This window comes from Mytilus californianus, unplaced genomic scaffold, assembly GCF_021869535.1.
Source record: "Mytilus californianus isolate M0D057914Y unplaced genomic scaffold, xbMytCali1.0.p SCAF_2, whole genome shotgun sequence".
Classification (NCBI taxonomy): domain Eukaryota; kingdom Metazoa; phylum Mollusca; class Bivalvia; order Mytilida; family Mytilidae; genus Mytilus; species Mytilus californianus.
Genome location: NW_026262668.1, coordinates 114,903,724 through 114,923,621, shown reverse-complemented (window position 1 = coordinate 114,923,621; position 19,898 = coordinate 114,903,724). Strand labels below are relative to the sequence as shown.

Sequence of the window (19,898 nt, the reverse complement as noted above, 5' to 3'; positions counted from 1 at the left end):
AAGTCACTTGGAGACTCAACATATACCTCCATGATATTTAACCAGGAGGAAGTCCCAAATAACCAAAGGTCTATTCTATGTAAATTATTCCTTTGGAATTTCAACCAAAGATGAAGAACTGGATCTTCCTTCCTTTACTACATTGGATACCTAAGTTACACAATTGTCCTTACAAACAACGTTATATTGCTGCGTCTTCAAAGTGCTCCTCAAAAACCCTTTCTTAATTATAAACATCAATTTTATCAGCAATCAAAGCCTGACTTCATTCAAATTTATTGTGAAACTACCTTCTCCTCTAGGGGATGAATCAGAGGTGGATACTTAAAATCCATAGATCTGTTAGCGAATATACAATCTAAGTATCTTTCCCCTTGCTATAGTATTAAAACATTTGACTTTTCTACCCTTTACACAAGTATTCCCCGTTCTAAACTCAACGACAAATTCAAAGATTTCGTCTTGCTTTGTTTCCTTAAAAAATGGCCAACAAGGTAACAAGTATTTTGTATTAAGTAGTGATAAATCGTACTTATTTAAAAAATCGCTCTGATCCAAACAAAAAGTTTTCCAAACTGACATTATCAACATATTTGATACGTTTTGAGGACGTGCTTTTTAAACCAACAATTGGCGTTTCCCATGGGAACCAATTGTGTTCTTTATTGACGACTTGTTTCTTTATTCATACCAGGCAGTCAGAAGTATTAAAAGAACCTTACAACACATTCCGCCATTAGATGATGTCCTCTCTTTAAGTGGGCAATTAAAATATCAAAGTACAAAGAAAGCTTTATTTTGATTTATCATGTACAATAAGTTATAACATAAGCTCTTAAGATTATTTACCGAATATCTGACCATATCCAATACAAATTAGTCCAAAAAAAATATGCAAAATTACACTATGGTAGCAAAAGCAAGAAGATATGAAATATGGGCGCCTGATATTAACTTTCAAAATGGCAAATATTTCATCAATTACCTCAATAATGATCAGACAATACTGAGAATAAGATATTTCAGAGTTACACACACACGAATGTGTGATACCAGGTGTACCGCATAAGCAAGGATGACATGTATTCTTTTGTTGTGAATTGATTCTTGGATATACGAATAAAAAGATGTGTATGATTGCAAGTGACACGAATCTCCAGCTGAGACAAATTGACGTAGACATTATCAACTAGTGATCACCGTACGGCATTTTAATCACATGTAAGGCCTCTTAATCACATCATGCTATTATTTTCAAGCGGTACAAATCTATCAGAGTTGAGATATGCAGCAATATTAGGTCTTCTTTCAATCCGATCCCGAAATGACTTTAATAAAGGGCAAAAATCAGCACACTTCCAAGCGTCTGGGTAACTTGCTTCCGTGGCCTTTAAAACCCAGAATAGTGTCAAATCAACATAAGTTAGTTTGTCACCAAACAGAAATCTAAAACAATATAAAATACGGGATTACAAATGTAACAGTAATATTCCTGTCAGGAAGATGTATGCATTTACACATGTAAAATTTAAAAAATATTAAAAAATGAAAAAACAGATCGATAAGATTTGTTATTTGATTTAACTATAACTTTTTTTCAACATATACAATAATAAGTGAAAAACTTTGATTGAAGGGGAACATCTAACTGTTAGACAACCTCAACCGTTTTTTTGTTTTTTTGTTTTTTTTTTTTTTTTTGGCAAACCTAAATAAAGGCAACAGTAGTATACCGCTGTTCGAAATTAATAAATCGATTAAGAAAAAAACAAATCCGGTTTACAAACTAAAACTGAGGGAAACACGTCAAATATAAGAGGAGAACTACGACACAACAGAAACACAACATTAAAATGTAACACACACAGAAACGAACTATAATATAAAAATTGCCATTTTCCTGACTTGGTACGGGACATTTTAAGAAAAAAATGGTGGGTTGAACCTGGTTTTGTGGCTAGCACAACCTGCCATTTTTATGGCAATGTTAAATATAACATTAAAATGACAACATTACATGACAGGACTACAATACAAATAAATGGGAGAACATATAGGACAGAGAAACATACGAACAATAGCTAACAAAAGGTACCAGGTTTAAAATTTAATACGCAAGACGCGCGTTTCGTCCACATTAGACTAACCAGTGACGCTCAGATCAAAAATGTTCGAAAGCCAAAACAAGTACAAAGTTGAAGAGCATTGAGGACCAAAAGTTCCTAAAAGTTGTACCAAATACGGCTAAGGTTTTATATGTCTGGGATAAGAAAATCCTTAGTATTTAGAATAATTCATACTTTTGCAAACAGTTAATTTATAAAAATGACTATATAATAGATATACATGATAACACCGAAGTGGTGACTAACTACAGAATAAAAACGGATACATAAAACCAGCACATAAAAATTCACAGCCGAGTTAGCAAAAGAGATCAACGCACAAAGTGACGTCACATATGAACGGTTTATATAATGTAGTGCCCAAACAATACTTGATATGTGGTTTTCAAATAATACCTACCCTTTACCACCATTGTTGTACTTTAGTACAGATTCAAAATAAGACAGATATTTTGGAATCCTTTCACCAGCAAATCTTTCTATATATGGCTTAGTCTCCTCTACTTGTGTGAAGTAAGACGCAGTTGGATGAATTCCGTGAAAAGCTAAACGACCTGAATTAGAAACCAAAAGATATAAAGATATTAATAAGTATTGCTTTAAAAGAGGAGGCATAATTATTCAATTTTTCAAACCAAAAAAAACTACAAAACGCAATGACTTAGAATCTTGGGGAACGACAAGTTTCCGCTAAAACTGTCACAAATATCTTTTATATAAACCCCTTAGGAAAATTGGGAAAATCAAGTTTTTTCTATCTTTGTCAAAACGAAACATAGACAATATGTTTATTGCGACGATATTATAGGGTGAAAATAATGAAACGTCATATAAAATAATAAAATATCAAAGAAGTCGAAAAAATCCAATATTATGCCTGACAATTATGCGTGTCTTACGTTTATTGCTGTAAGGTTTTTCACCGTACTGTCTACACGGTCATAAGTTCACGTCATTTGTTACAATCCTAACAACTTCAGGACGGTAACTGTAATCTTCAACTTATTACAATTATTTATCTAATTACATTTTGAATTCTTACCCTGAGCTAAATAGTCATGAAGCTCTGTGTTAATCATGTCAGCACGCCATTTATCTTGCTCATTATCTGGAACCAGTCCATACTTTTCACCAAGGTACTTGCATATTACTGATGTCTGTCCTAACTGAATATCACCTAGAAGAATATTCAATTGAATATTGCCAGACGTTTTATTATTTACTTTTTCAAAGACTGTTCAGACACTCACTGATTTCATTACGTACTGTACTTTAAAGCAGTTTCGCAAGCAATTCACCTTTATATTGATCCACGATGATACCAATTAACAGTTAATAAGTATGTCTCAAGGTGTTTCTTTTCAAGAATCAGTTTGTTTCCTCTCTAAGTTGCATCAATTCATATATGTCTTAGAACTTCTTGGATCAAATTTGTCATGAATGTTATGTTTTTTTGTTTGTTTGTGGGAGCATATTATTTACATAATTTATGATGATTCTCTAAATGCTTTTGTGTCGTACATGTACGTATCTTTTACCTTTTCTGATGACAGGAGGGAAAAGTACAGGAAATCCTGTTAGTTTATCTTTGGAGTAGAAGTATTTCATTATATCTTCTCTACATTTTATCATATCTTTGTAGGGTATACCAAGTTCTTCAAATATTAGTCGAATGTATGCAGATCGTCCGTTGATGCCAGCATGGTAAAATAATTCCCATACATCCGTCTGTGCTGCTTCATCTGTCATTCTACATGCAATGAAATAACATTTAGCTGGTGCATTTCTTTTCTTAAGTACATAATTGTCAAATATAAAAGAAAACGGGGAAAGGCTGTGGATGTTTTTTTTTTTTATAAAATTTCCATATGTTTAGCATTGAAACAACAAACGGGTACATAATTCTTTAAAAATATTAAGAAAATTTTAATGAAATATTTCATTGAATAGCAGACTCAAACATGTTCAGAGGTTGAAGACGAATTACCTTAGAAAATACACACATAAGCATATGAGCAAAGCCAATACCGCATAGTCAGCTATAAAAGGCCCCGAAATGACAAATGTATAACAATTCAAACGCGAAAACTAACGGCCTAATTTATGTACAAAAAAAATGATAGATAAGAATTTTTCGGATCCACTTGTAAAGTCTGTCGTCAAAGCGTTTCATCTAACATTTAAGAGGGCGTTAGAGCACGGTGTGTTCGACTTTTTTTGTACATTTCATTTATAAGATAATTAATATGACTGTCTTTATATTGAAAAATGAGTGAACGAAAATAAAATAGATTACAAGTAAGAAATACACCTTACATTTTAATATTTGTAGAAGGACGAAACGTTTTTGTTCGTTATTCAAACACACCTACTGTGTTGTTATGACTCATCGGAAAAGTATTTCAAAGACCCTAATACTTTTTTCATAGAACTGATATTTGTTAGTGTTATTATATCAACGCATAGCCTAAATATTTAAAAATATTCAAATCTGAAGCGAGATGATGTATCAAATATACTGTTTTTTGCGTTTGTTGGTACTGTATTCCTGTCACCTAGTAGTGTCATTTTGGCGGTATTATTAACAGTTCCATAGATGCGGGAGTTTCGCTAGCAATAAAACCAGGTTCAACCCACCATTTTTTTCTTTAACTGTCCTGTACCAAGTCAGGAATATGGCAGTTGTTATCTACAGTCCGTTTCTATGTATGTTGGCGTTTCGTTTTGTTGTAGTTCAATGTATCTGATGTTCCGTTGTGTTCCTCTTATAGTTGATGTGTTTCCTTCGGTTTTAGTTTGTTACCCGGATTTATTTTTTGCTTCATCGAACCAGGACTATTGAACAGCGGTATACTACTGTTGCCTTTATTTATACGTTTTAAGGACAAAGCAGTCAACTCAAAAACGCATGAACTTAAAAAGGTGTACCCGCCTTTCTCTTTCATTTCGATGAAATATTTGCCCGTTTTTTTATTATTTTTTCAAAAACAAAAAAAAAGTTGCCCAGGGGCAAGGATGCAAATAAATGCTTAAAAACACAAATCTTTTATTCTTTCTGTGGATTTTTTTTCGGTGGAATTTATGCTTATGCACAAAAAGATCCACATGTTTTAAACCTACTATAATCGGCTCTTTTGTGAAAAAAATTCTTTACTTTAAAAGTTTATAAATATCTCGATACTCCATACTATAATTCAACTATACAAACGTATATAAGATGCACAAAAAGTTTACCTTTTACTGGATATCACCCTGTTTGGTGATGTTAGAGAAGAGACATTTATCATTCCGCTAAAGTAGGATGCATATCACTTGCCATGATTCATTTATATAGTTTAACAAGAGTTCACTGCAGGGGTCAATTGAATGCTAAACCTGAGCTATCCGCGGTTTTTATGGAGTTCGAGTGGCACAACATTTAGTCTTCTGTGTAATGTTTTGTTATTGTTGTTTGTTTTATCGTGGGCTTTTTTGCTATGGCATTATGAAATAAGGAGATGTGGTATGATTGCCAGTGAGACAATTAATCGCCGTTGTCTCTTTTCATCAGAATATTTAATTGTCCCCTTGTCTTAGTTTATTATTATTTTCGTTGCTCAAACCGACAAATAGGGTCGGACACAAGTTTAAACAACTCTTCTCCTTGGTTTCCGTTCTGTATTTATCCATTTCAATAAATCGCAATCGAAGGGCCTCAACTTCCAAACTAATCAGCTATTATTGTCAATATAAAAATAAGGATATGTGGCGTGATAGCCAATGAGATAACTACCACCAGAGATCAAATGACTGCGATGTAAGCTTTAGGACATCGCATGGCCTTCAAAAAATGAGTAAACCTGATACCGTATAGAAACCATAACATACCCCAGCAAATAAAATGTGGAACTTTTCAAAACAGAAAAACCAACAGCCTGATTTATGCAAAAAACAATAAACGAATTAAATGATTAGATGTTTTGTTAGCGATTAATTCTATCCCTAACGCGGGACGATATTGGAGTTACAGCACAAGATATAAATTTAGTTGATATGTTTTTACATTTGAAAGCGTTCTGATTGAGTAAAAGATCGCTATGTTACTACCTAAATGTGAACAGAAGTATAAATTCAGTCGATCTGATGAATCAGGCATTTTTGAACTGATTTTTATAGTTTTTCCTACACTAGCAAACGAAGTTTAGTCTGAAACCGTCATTTTGGTCTGAACAATAGACAAAATATCTTTTTTGGGATCTAAAATAGTTTAAGTTTAGAGTTTGAGTCAAGCTGTACATTTTACTGTTAAACCCCTCAAGAAGATTAGACATGACTGATGAGATCATCCTCTTTAAAAATTAGTATTTCATTAATTATTCATAGCTCTGTGACTTTTCGGCGTTTGGTTCATGATGATATTAATCACATTCTCAGAATCAAAACATTATTTTAGCTGCTGCGTTTACATAATTAGTAATATGTTAAGCAAACAAAAGCAGAAAAAATTATTCATTCTGCTCCTATGATCTGTAGCCCATAGTTTGTGTAAATACAAATTTAATTTTTAATTCATTGTTTAATCAATTACATCATCGCATTATAAATCGGAACTTACAAGAGCAAATTTCTAAAATTTTAATTTTTGGTAATATTTCGTTGATAGGGGAACGTAAAACTTATGTCGGTCAACTTACTCGGAAATGTGATCTATCTCATAAAATCGAAATCAAGAAAGGGAGATATAATAAAATTGCTAGAAGTGAAAGATTTTTGTAAAATATGTATGCAAAATAAAATTGATGACGAAAACCATTTCATGTGGCATTCTCATTTATATAAAAAGGAAAGAGAAACATATCTAAATGTATCTTTATGTTAAAACAATCAACAATTATTAACTTTACAAATACTAAAGACGTGTTCTTATATTTCTGTATTGTCTTAAGTTAGAAATGATGTATTATGAAAATATCAATTACAAATAATTTTGTATGCAACCTTTTTTAAATAGAGTTGCCAATCATGTATATTATACTGTTTTCTTTATATACAGCTAAACGATTGTTATAGTTGCGTTTATGCTAATAAATATTGCCTATTGTCTTGTTCAGGTGTTTGCCGTTCACGTTCATGTGGATGAACTGCTGATACTGTAGACTATGGGCGACATATCATATTATAAGACATTGTTTTGAAACCATATAATAAGCATTATTTTAGATAACAAAAAACGTTTACATAGACTATGGTCGACAGATCATAATATAAAACTTTATTTTAGACAACAACAAAATTATTTACACAGACTATGATCGATAGATCTTATTATAAGACGTCATTTTAGACAGCAAAAAATCATTTACACAGACTATTGTAGACAGATCATATTATAAGACGTTATTTTAGACAACAACTAAAAATCATTTACACAGACTATGGGCGACATAATATATTATAAAACGTTATTTTAGACAGCAACAAAATTATTTACACAGACTATGATCGACAGATCTTATTATAAGACGTTATTTTAGACAACAACAAAAAATATTTACACAGACTATGATAGAGAGATCATATTATGAGACGTTATTTTAGACAACAATCAAAAATAATTTACACAGACTATGGTCGACATATTTTATTATAGGATGTTATTATAGACAACAAAAATCATTTCCACAGACTATGGGTGACAGATCATATTATAAAACATTATTTTAGACAACACAAAATCATTTACACAGACTATGGTAGACAGATTATATTATAAGACGTTATTTTAGACAACAACAAAAAATCATTTACACAGACTATGGTCGACAGAATATCTTATAAGACCTTATTTTAGACAACAAAAAATCATTTGCGATAAATTATACTATAAAACGTTATTTTAGACAACAACAAAAAATCATTTACACAGACGTTTAACGATTCAAAATTAGTATACACTTACTTTATAGCTATGAGTACAATAATCTTGCTTATGTCCGAATATCCAGTATATAAGTGTTTTATTTTACAGAAAGTACGGAAAAACTTTTGCTTCCATTAAATAGTTTTAGAACTATTGACCGGTGAATAGTCTTTTCAGACAATTTCGAAAAAAAACAGTCAATTTATTCGTTAATAATTTTATAAAGAAAATACAAACTGAGGTATGATAATGATCAATATGACAACAACCACAATCATGTACGTTACTCTGCTATCTTTGTAAAATAATTCATTTTTATTGGAAAAAAGCAAATTAATGTGTTATTATATTTATATTGTGTGTTGTATGTGTATGATATTTTATGATCTTATTGTATTGCTTAATACTGTATACATTTTACTGTTAAAACCCCCAAGAATATTAGTCATGACTGATGATGTCATCCTCTTTAAAGATTAGTATTTTATTTATTTATCTATAGCTCTGAGACTTTTCGACGTTTTGTTCATGATGATATTAATCACTTTCTCTGAATCAAAAACTTATTGTAGCTGCTGCGTTTACATTCTTAGTAACATATTAAGCAAAAAAACGCAGAAGAAATTATCCATTCTGCACATTTGATCTGTTGTCCATAGTTTATGAAAATTCAAATTTCGGTCTTTGTCGATTTTTTAATCAATTACATCAGCGCATTATAAATCAAAAGCTACAAGAGCAAAGTTCTAAAATTTTAGGGTTTTTTTTGTATCATTTCGATGAAAGGGGAACGTCAAACTAATGTCGATCAACTTACTTGGAAATCTGATCTATCTATTATAGCAAAAAAGAGACTTAGCGTTTTTAACATCGAAATCGAAAGAGAGGGAGATACATGTATATAATAAAATTGCTAGAAATGAAAGATTTTTGTAAAATATGTATGCAAAACAAAATGAAGACCAAAACCATTTCATTGCATTCTTTATATAAAAAGAAAAGAGAAACATATCTAAATGTATTTAAATGTTACAATTATCAACAATTATTATCTTTACAAATACTAAAGATGTGATCTTATAAAATTTTGCATTGTCTAAAGTTAGAAATGATGTATTACAAAAATATTGATTACAAATAACTTTGTATACGACTTTTTGATATTATAGTTGCAATGAAACAAACCGGGATGCGGTATTCAGTACGTAGGTGAAACTGGACGATATTTTTCTAAACGCACGCAAGAACACCTTTATCATTTTAAAAGACCTGATAAATTCAAAAGTATCATTTATTAACACCTTAAGAAGCACAATCATCCTTTTAACTATTTAACAGTTCTACCTTCAGAAGTAGTTAACAAGCAGTAAGGGGAATCTCATTCAAAATTTGTAACATCACGAAAAATAATTGAACTTAATTGGATTAAAAAATTGCAGACAGTCTATCCTCTCGGTCTTAATGACAATATCATGGAATTGGTAATATATGTGGAACAGATTCTGTTAACATTTTGGATATAGTTTCTAAAATAGTTCGTAAAACCGTTCTAATGGGCGTAGAATAAATCGCAATCAAAGAAATTTCGTAATAACAATACAAATGTTTCGGACCTAATGTCTATTTCAAAAAACAACGGTAGACATTATCTATTAACCAAGCTCTGTTCGTTACCTGTTAATAGATTACATCAAATTTTGGAGGAATGCAAAACAATTCAATATTGCAGTCCTAAGTAAGAAATCGTCCAAATTATAATTGCATATTGTTATTCTACATGTTCTAAATTATTTCCAAAAATTGATCGCCCTGAAAATCACAAAAAACATTTTTTTTAAATTAAATATGTCAATAAAGGTTTTGATTTTGTAAATATTGTGGGTTTTTTTAATGATCATTCTGTTAAAGAACAAATTCCTGGCTATTTTGATAATACTGAACTCCCTCTTATTTGTTATGTTTACAAAAAATCTACCCGGAAATATGATACAGCGAAGTGTGTAAAGATGTTACTATCAGTGACAATACACCTACGTCATGAAATTGCAGTAATTCCGAATAAATTTATGGCCCCAGTTCCCATGTTATAACAGGAGACATTAACATCGTTCGTGACCGAGAGTTGAAATCATTCCTCAGTAAAGGACCTAAATATCGTCCCCCGTCAATTATTAATTGGAATGAGTGTCGTAACATCATCCACGACTCACTCCGTACTTACTGCCCTAAATGGATAAAACGAGAAAAAGCTGACAAGAAATCATTAGATTCTTTTTTTAATTCGATAATGAACATAGTTGATATACGTATTCAACATTTTAAAGAACACTTTACTCCTAACAACAACCATAATAGCCCAATTTCACGTATCAAACATGAGCTAAAAGAACTCGCCAAGGAATTTGTTTTTGTCCCGGCTGATAAGGCTGCTAACAATATCTTTATTGTTTGACGTAAATCTTACATTGAGGTTCTAAAAAAGGAAATCACGAATTCACCAACATTCCAACTGACTCCATTTTCGGAAAATGACATCTGTAACAAACATAAACTTTTAGCTACCTCTTTACAAGAAGAACCAAATACAATGAAAGTTCCAACTATGTACTGGCTTCCGAAGATGCACAAAACTCCTTACAAATATAGATTTATTTCGTCTTCAAGCCATTGTTCCACTACTAAACTATCTATTCTACTTACTAATACACTTGGTAAAATCAAAAACCTGGTAATAAATTGTTCAAATAAGGCCTTTGAAAATAGTGGAATTAATTACTTTTGGGGTGTCAAAAATTCGTTGGAAGTACTTGATAAATTGCATGCTTAAATTGGGGATTTTGAATCTGTTCAAAGTTTTGATTTTTCTACCCTATATACCACTTTGACTCATAATCTTATTAAGAAAAAAATCACACACCTGATTAAATGAGCATTTAAAGAGTCGGAATGCGAATATATATGTTCGAACTCTTTTAGGTCATATTTTAGTAACAACAGACAAAAGAACTAAGTCAATTGGGCTTGCTTTGATACTATAACTGCCCTTGAATTTTTACAAGATAACATTTATGTTTGCTATGGAGATTCCGTATATCGTCAGGTTATCGGAATTCTCATGGGAACTAACTGTGCACCAGTTATTGCGGACCTGTTTCTGTATTGTTATGAGTTACAATTTATGACTAAAATCAGCAAAGACCCATCGAAACAACATCTGATTCAAAAATTTAATAACACTTTTAGATATTTAAATGATATATTGGCTCTCAATAATGACTACTTCAGTATGTACACTAAAGAGATTTATCCTTCCGAACTGACTTTAAATAAGGCTAATACTATCAATGAACACTGCCCTTTCCTGGATCTTGATATCTATATCTTTAACGAGAAGCTTAATACCAAACTTTATGATAAAAGAGATGATTTTTCATTTCCTATTGTTCGCTCGTGTATGTAACAATGTATTTGATTTCAACGAAAGAAATCTCTGTATTACTGAAAAATTATTACACCAGGGTTTATGATATCACAAACTAGTCAAAACATTTACTAAATTTTATCATCAGTACAAGAACATCATTCGTAAATATAAATCAACATGCAGACATCTTATACGTTCATGTATTTCACATCCAATATTTTATGGTAATATTCTTTACAAAGCACAAAAATATCGACATTCACCTCAAAAGCTGACAAAACCTTTAAACAGACTTATTCGGAAGGGATATAGTTACGATACTGTTGTCAGGTCATTAAGGATTGCATATTTTGGTATTAATATTGATTCACTCATAGGGTCTTTGCATCGGAAATAAACACATTTATTCTAAAACCAGTTGTTGGCATGATACGGGTTATGTTCTTCTCATATATTTTATGATGGTATGATACTAAATCCCTAACGGGAGGGATTGTACCTGATTTTCATGTGATGAAGACATAATCTTTCAATCAGTTTAATTGAGGTATGGAGGTGGCATGTCAGTAACTGCAAGTAGTCCTTTGTTAATTTGTGTATCATTGTCATTTTACTTAGTTTCTTTTGTTACCTATTCTAACATCGGACTCGGACTTCTTTTAAAATGAGTTTTACTGTGCGTATTGCTATGTGTTTCTTTATTCTACAATGGCTAGGTATAGGGGGTTGAGATCTCACAAAACATGTTTTTGCGCCTGTCTCAAGTCAGGAGCCTCTGGCCTTTTTTAGTCTTGTATGTTTTTTAATTTTAGTTCCTTTAAATGTTTTGGAGTTTAGTGTGACGTCCATTTTCACTGAACCAGTACACAATTTTATTTAGGAGCCAGCTGAGGACCACCTCCGGGTGCGGGATTTTCTCGCTGCGTTGAAGACCCATTGCATAGCCAGAAATTAGTAGTACTTTTGCTAATTAATATTCATAATATGTAAATGAGAATTGTACCACGTGATAATAGTTTGAACTGGACTGGCTTGATATCATTAAAATCTTTAAAACACGGATATTATAAGTTGCCCGTCACAGAGTCCTTGTTTATAATCACTCTGATATTTCCGTAAAGTTGTCAGGCGGTCAAAATCAAAACAATGAACGCGAATTTAGTGAATTTATCGTGTTTTCGTGAGTTTATTCTTCTTGAAATAGAGGCATTTTAACTTTACGTGGGAACCTAGAGTTAAACGACTACACATACAAGGTTTGGACTTGCTTATTCTTTGGACATTCAAGCTTCAAGTTTCACCCCGGCAACCTGTATTTCTAATGACCTTGTTAGCCAATTTTCAACACGAAGTTTGCAAATTTGACGTTTCAGCCATTTTAGCCTGTATTTTATACTGCAATGTTAAAAGCCTCTCGCTTCGATTTTTAAAATAGCTCAGGAACCTTGATTTTTGCAACGCCAGTCATTATATTTCGTTTAAATGGTGTATTTTGTTGTGTATATTTATTTTCTGCCCCGGCAACCTGTCTATCACTTAAATCAAAGTTAAAACAGACATTTTTTCTAAATTCCCTATCATTTCAATATAATTTCCGTGACCCGTATCCGATTTCTTTAGTATAATATTCAAATAAGCAAAGTGGCGTTGATTTCTGGATATGGGTGGCCTTCGGCTGTTATCTGCTCTTTGATCGGGTTGTTGTCTCTTTGACATATTCCCCATTTCCATTCTCAATTTCATTATATACAATGTACTTTATATTGAGCTTTTATCGATTGTTATATTTGCGTTTCTGCTTAAAAATATTGCCTATTGTTCAACTGTATCTGATATTTGTCTACAATGATATATAAAATACGTTCTCATCTAAAATTAGAAATTCTCATATGCCATTTAACTCATTTTTGTGTGAAAAAGCTACATCTTTTGGCATGATTGATATATTTCGCGTTAAAAAGTCACTGTATAGCATTATTTATATTTGTCTGTAATTTTTTTGCAAGATTTTTGGTCTTTTTTTGTTTATGCGAATCCAAAACTTCATCATTTTATCATTAACCTTTTTCATAGGATGCTAGAATGAACAATTTCAACACCCAGGAAATAGTTGAAGCAAATAAACCTAAATATATTACTCATTCTGCATTTTTGTTATACTTTTATGCCATTTTTGTTATATATACATAACATAGCATTTACCCATCTTTATTTCAGATGTTTCAATGAATAATATGCTAAATTCAGTCTTTTTCTCTTACTTGTATTTCTCAGGTCTGTATGCCTGCATACCGACCTGGTGTATGCTAAACTCTCACTCTATGTGTATAATAGAATTTGTCAGGTCGGTATGCCAGCATACCGACCTGGTGTATGCTAAACTCTCACTCTATGCGTATACTAGTATTTGTCAGGTCGGTATGCCTGCATACCGACCTGGTGTATGCTAAACTCTCACTCTATGCGTATACTAGAATTTGTCAGGTCTGTATGCCAGCATACTGACCTGGTGTATGCTAAACTCTCACTGTATGCGTATACTATAGTATTTGTCAGGTCTGTATGCTGCGACCTGGCGTATGCCAAACTCTCACTCTCTGCGTATACTAGTATTTGTCAGGTCTGTATGCCTGCATACAAATCTGTTGTATTTAGAACCTTTAATATATTTATTTTGGCATAGTTTAGGTCTGTATGCCTGCATACGAACCTGGTGTATGTAGACTTAAATTATTATTTATTTTGGCATTTTTCAGCCAGGTATGCCTGCATGGATTCTAAAACCTTATTCTGGATACATGTTTGTAGTGGCAAGTCTGTATGCCTGAATGCTAAGCATTTACTGTGTAGTAACATTTCTTATTTACTATATACATAAATAAGGAGATGTGTATGATTGTGAAAGAGACATATCTCCATCAAAGGCTGAATTACATGGATGTAAGGAATTACTTATGTATAGCCTTCAACTTCGTTTGAATTTGAAAGAAAGCTCTCAATTCTTAACTGCAACACTCAGGGGTTTATTCCTGTATATCAACCCGCTTTTCAATAAACTCTTGTGAAAAAAATGGAATTCATAGGCTTGCTTGTCGGCATACCGACCTATAGTCCTATACACATTTGAACATGAAAGTTTTCATATTTGTTTGACATTTTCAGTTCACGGTATTCTTGCATACAACACTGGTGTACGGTGAACACTTATTTTTTTTTACTTGGATATATACAAGATTTGATTGCTGTATACCCACCTATGTTCTATTGGATCATAGTTTTACATACATTTAAGTATTGTCCAACCAAGCTGGTGTTCAATGAGCTAGTGTAATTGTGTAGGGTTTGCCTCCAGTCTAAAATTTCTGCATATTTGGTGGAACTTATTGGATATTTAGCAAGCTGAACGGTTTGCATTCTAACTAGCCGTATGTTGTATTCATATTTTAAATTGTAAAACTATTATTTTTCATCATGCTCTAAGTTAGTAACTTCAATTGATGGATAGAAAATGGAACTGTCTTAAAATCTGATATAGATGGCAATATGCATACTTAATAGATAGTGATACAGCAAAGTTTTTAAGTCATTGTGTTTGCATTTCTGCCTGTCAACATGGTGTATGACAAAGTTCTTGTTTGGTATTTTTTTAAATGCTTTTAGGGGGGATGTCTGTATACAATTTGCTGTAAAAAGATGTATGCCAAACATGCATGTATTTTAATTATCGTTAATTTAAACAATTTGCAATGATCTGTCTTGACTGCATATCATAAGTCGGTATCTAACTGGATTGGCTTAGATATGAAAATTAGTGAATTTATAGTACTATACTATGGTAAAAATTATGTATACTGGCATATACACTGGAGTTATGAAAATAAATCCTTCAATCAGGAAAGCCAAAGAATTGATGCTTTTTCTAGGTGTCGTCCTTTTCTAGTGAAGCTATTTTTACTTTATAAGCAGGAACAGCAAAAGGTCAGGTGCTGTTCATTGGTGTCGTAGTTTTCTAGGAAGGCATTGGTTTAACCTATCCAGTCACTAAGAAGTGTTACAATTCAATTCATAAGCAACACATAAATAGTTACATGAAAGGTATAGCCACTGTTTGAAAAATGCTGAAACGAGAAATTGAAACTACATATTATATACGTATATATATATGTAAATATTATACACTTCATATATAACTTTAACATTATCGCAGTTACTGATTTTAGAATTTATTGAACTAAGGGTTCTTAGTGGTTGAATTGAAGTCGTTCCCTTGAAAGTTTTTTTGTAACCATGCATATGATTGAAGATCAATGAAATATGTAATTTCCTTAATAACATTCATTTTTCCAATTTGAACACTCTTGAAATGTGCTGTTCAGATCCTTTCGCAATAAATGTATGTTTGATTTGTTTGAATTACTTCTTTTTTGTTTTTTATTGATCACTAAATTTCAAAAGTTTTCTGTCTGTCTTTCGATTTTGTTGATAGTTTTTCATAAATTACCCTGTAACAGCTTCTTACATACACACATCACAGAATGCTGCATGATCATGTGACAAATGTACTCTACGGTTTTCCCAAACAAGGAGAACATCATACAACCTCCTTGTAAAAATAAGGAGATGTGGGATGAATGCTAATGAGACAACTATCCACCAAAGTCCAAATGAAGTGGATGTAAGCAAGTATAGGCAACCGTACGGACTTCACCAATGAGAAAAAACCAATATCGTATAGTCAGATGATAAAAGGTCCCAACATGAAAAATAAGAAACAATGCATTTGAGAAAACTAACGACCTAATTTATAGCAAAACAATTTACGAAAAAGAAATACGACATACATGAACCAATTATTAATGACATCTTCAACTACAGGCTCCTGACTTAGGACAGGCACATAAAGACTAGTGTGGCCGGTTTTAACATGTGAGCGCTCAACCCTCGCCCTTACCTGGGACAGTTGTTTCCCTAAGAATTGTTAGAATAAGAACTGAATGGGTTAACTGAAGGACATTGGTCATGCATTTTGAAAATCTGGATAGGGGCTGAATTTCAATTTAAAACAAAAGCCGGGAGACTTAACTCAGTGGCAGATCCACAGTTGCATATGGGGGATGGGGGTGGACACTGACTACCTCAGAGATGGATCGCTCCAGTCATGCTTTCCTCAATAATCAACCAATTTTTTCCCACAAAGCACCCCCTCAATCCGCCTCTGGAACTAATGCAAGGAGACATCACTGTGGATGTACACCTAATCGTATTTCCCATTCATTTTTTTTCTCTAAATGCTTTCGGGGTGGGTGGGGGGTAGTCCAAATACTTATGACGTCTTGCAAGGCTATTTTGGTTTTTTTTTTGGGAGGGGGGCAGCTTGATAGTTAGCCACACGATGTCCTGCATGAAATTGATTGAAGTGGACAAACCTCTTGAGAAAACACAATTAGCATCTATAATCAATAATCTTATTATATAAATAACAGTTTTCAGGTCGGATTGAGTCAATTTTAAAAAAGGGGGTGTTCTATTAAATTCGTGGAAAATGTACAAAAACAGCGAGGTTTACTTACCTTAAATGTACTAACATTCTGTTTTGCTTCTGGTATATTAAAATTTAGATGATAATAGAGCGTACTTTTCAATGAACTGTCCATTTTCTTCTCCGTGACGGGAACTCCGTCATTGATCATTCTCATTGTTTACATTTAGAAATGACGTCATATAAGAGCGCGTGACATACGGTGTTATTAGAGGTCATTCAACGCAGATAAATAGTCCATTTGTTCTTTGATTTTTTATCAATTACCAATACAAAGTATAAAAAAACTATTTTGTTTTGTAATTAATTGCTATTATTTTAATTAAGTGTACTGGTGAAAGTAGCTCGCGTAAGTCAAGGCCCTCATTGTGCTATCCGTCTGTAATTCCCTCCGCCTTACGTCACAAGGTCCCTGACGTCATTTAAAGTTTTGTCAACAACTTGGAACCTTGCAGTACAAATTATGATGGCCTCATTTTTCCGTAATTTTAATTTGCAAAAAACAAAACAGATAACTTGCATGTCAATATGAAAGTGATCATAGTCGTGGAACTTGAGAATCGGTTTTCATTTTTAGATTTACAACAGTAAACGCTTTAACAGTTTGCTTTGCAAATTAACGCTTTTCTGTTTACCTATGGGGAGAAAATTTTAGAGGTCAGTCGTAGACTTGTAGTTTAAAAAAAATCGAAATCGGTGTTAAAACACAACTACTGAAGTAAAGGATTTTGGCAACACCATGTTTGTATGCTCTACTGATTCGAATGCATTACATTGAAGATTCTGGAAACATCCAGGTTCGTATGCTGGCATACAGACCTGCGAAATACAACATTTGATTCAATATTGGCCGTTCTGCATACACCAGGTTCGTATGCAGGCATACAGACCTGAGAAATACAATGTATAAATTAAATGTAGACTTTAGCATACACCAGGTTCGTATGCTGGCATACAGGCCTGAGAAATGCAAGTTAATTTATTAAGATTCAGTTCAGCATTCCCCAGGTGTTCAATATGCCAGATTCTCGATTTTCAAATGTTTGATAAAAAGAAAAACGTGTTTTCCTTTATTTTTCTCGTTTTTGCATACGTTTGTCTTATGAGCTATAATTCGACATATTTGAATACGAATTATGGCAAATGACCGTGAATGAGAATTTTTAATTTTAGATGAGAACGTATTATAATAAAGGGATATGCTCCTTGTGAGCCCATTGAATGGAAATAAAACCTTCGTCTTTTCTGCTTCTATAGGATAGAGTAGCTATTTAAAATATACATATGTTCTAAATTGTGACATATTTAATAGAAAGTGTAAATTTAATCACAGAAACGACAAAATATAAAACCACAAAATTTGTAATAATAGTCTAATCTAAGCATTGCAATACACTAATTGTTTATATTTATACAATGTCAAATAATCTTATACGTTATAAATTAAAATACACATTAAAATACACATTATGGTACACATTAAGGCGATTTATTAAAACTTACCTTACTTCCTGTGTGTGTTACATGCAAATACAAGAAAGAAGAGAGATAACTCTGATTGAATATAAACTAACACCTAGTATCAGTTGGTCTACCGTAAGGGAAAGGAAGTACTAGACACGAAAAAAGACTTGTGGTTACAGCATATCATTTATTTTTCCTTGTTATGTATGAAGTTTTATCAACACTGTTGTACACTTTGAATATACATTGTCATATATAAATATGATCATATAGCATATGTGCTTTATCTAATAAAACATTTGATTTGATAAAAAAAAACAAATTCTGTATTGCCAATTTTCGCGCCCCTAGAGTTTTATAAAGGTCTAAAACATAAGAACAAACAAGTACAAAAAGAAAATTAATTATTTACGATGGTATTCCCAGTTTCATCGGGATTCTCAAAATAGACACAGAGGTTCACCTTTAGTTCAGGGGGATTACCAACCAACCTGTTTTTTTTTCAGTTATGATAGTTGTATTTCCCGAAAAAAATTCTCATTCTGAAAAGTAAACTATACAATTGAGTGATGCAGCGATATAACGAGTCTAATTGTATGTCCAAAAGGCGGTATGTTTTACGTTACATTTAACACTTATGTTAATCATCCGAAGAAGGGGTTGGATTCTAAAAATATAGACAATTGTTTTCTCTAAACAAACGTGCTTAAGCACTACCCAACTGCGTAAACCATAATCAACAATGGCTATAACATCGCACACATCCGTTCCCTTAACTTCATCTACAAACGGTTCTAATTCAATCTTCATATACCTGTGCTTAACCCATTTTAAATTGAAGATTTTTAAGTTTTAGAATTGTCGAATGTATCTTAAGAAAACAGCTGAAAATATGATTTAAAACAATCATCAATGAAAAAATTTAGTTTTTACCGTATTTACTCTGAATTTAATACTCTTAAACGAAAAACAGACTTCCTCAAAATTTTGTATACGTATAATTATGATTTTATTTCTAAATATAAATATTCATGTGTTTGCATAACTCATACTATATTTTAGATAACAGCATATAAAATTAACCCCCAAAAATAATCTTTAATTGTAATAGAAATATTGTATGCATATCTTTTAAGTTGACCTTTACCTGAAGTCCCTATTACACATTTTCAGAGGTTTTCGCGCGAACCGCATTTTTTGAACAAACGATAATCTTAATCCCTTCAATGCACTGGATTCATCCCCTTGAAAAGTCATTTCTACTTTTTGCGCTGACATAGGAATATTTTTATTATCTATATTAAAAGAACGATGAAAAGTTTTGGTAATTGTCAGTTACTAGTAATTGTCCATTAAAGTCGTAAAATAAGCACCTTTTTCTTGATTTGTCACTCCACTATAGGTTCCTTTGCGTTGTGAAGTTTGAATTCCTAGTTTTTCTTGATC

General features: G+C 32.3%; 1 protein-coding gene across 1 annotated transcript; it reads right to left on the bottom strand.

Moving 5' to 3' along the window:
* Window positions 1–780: 780 nt before the first annotated feature.
* On the bottom strand, window positions 781–18,595 carry LOC127730804 (glutathione S-transferase-like). Its single transcript, XM_052239391.1, has 5 exons — window positions 18,492–18,595; window positions 3,665–3,876; window positions 3,169–3,303; window positions 2,527–2,680; window positions 781–1,446 (listed from the first exon to the last, which is right to left on the bottom strand). Exons 2-5 carry the CDS (start codon window positions 3,873–3,875, stop codon window positions 1,236–1,238), a joined length of 711 nt encoding a protein of 236 aa, XP_052095351.1. The 5' UTR covers window position 3,876; window positions 18,492–18,595; the 3' UTR covers window positions 781–1,235.
* Between the last annotated feature and the right edge of the window lie 1,303 nt (window positions 18,596–19,898).

Coding starts and splice junctions, on each gene's coding strand:
- LOC127730804 (XM_052239391.1), bottom strand. CDS start 3,875: ATGACAGATGAAGCAGCACAGACGGATGTATGGGAATTATTTTACCAT. Junction 3,304..3,664: donor CCCTCCTGTCATCAGAAAAG/GTAAAAGATACG, acceptor ATATTCTTCTAG/GTGATATTCAGTTAGGACAG. Junction 1,447..2,526: donor TACAACAATGGTGGTAAAGG/GTAGGTATTATT, acceptor ATATTGTTTTAG/ATTTCTGTTTGGTGACAAAC.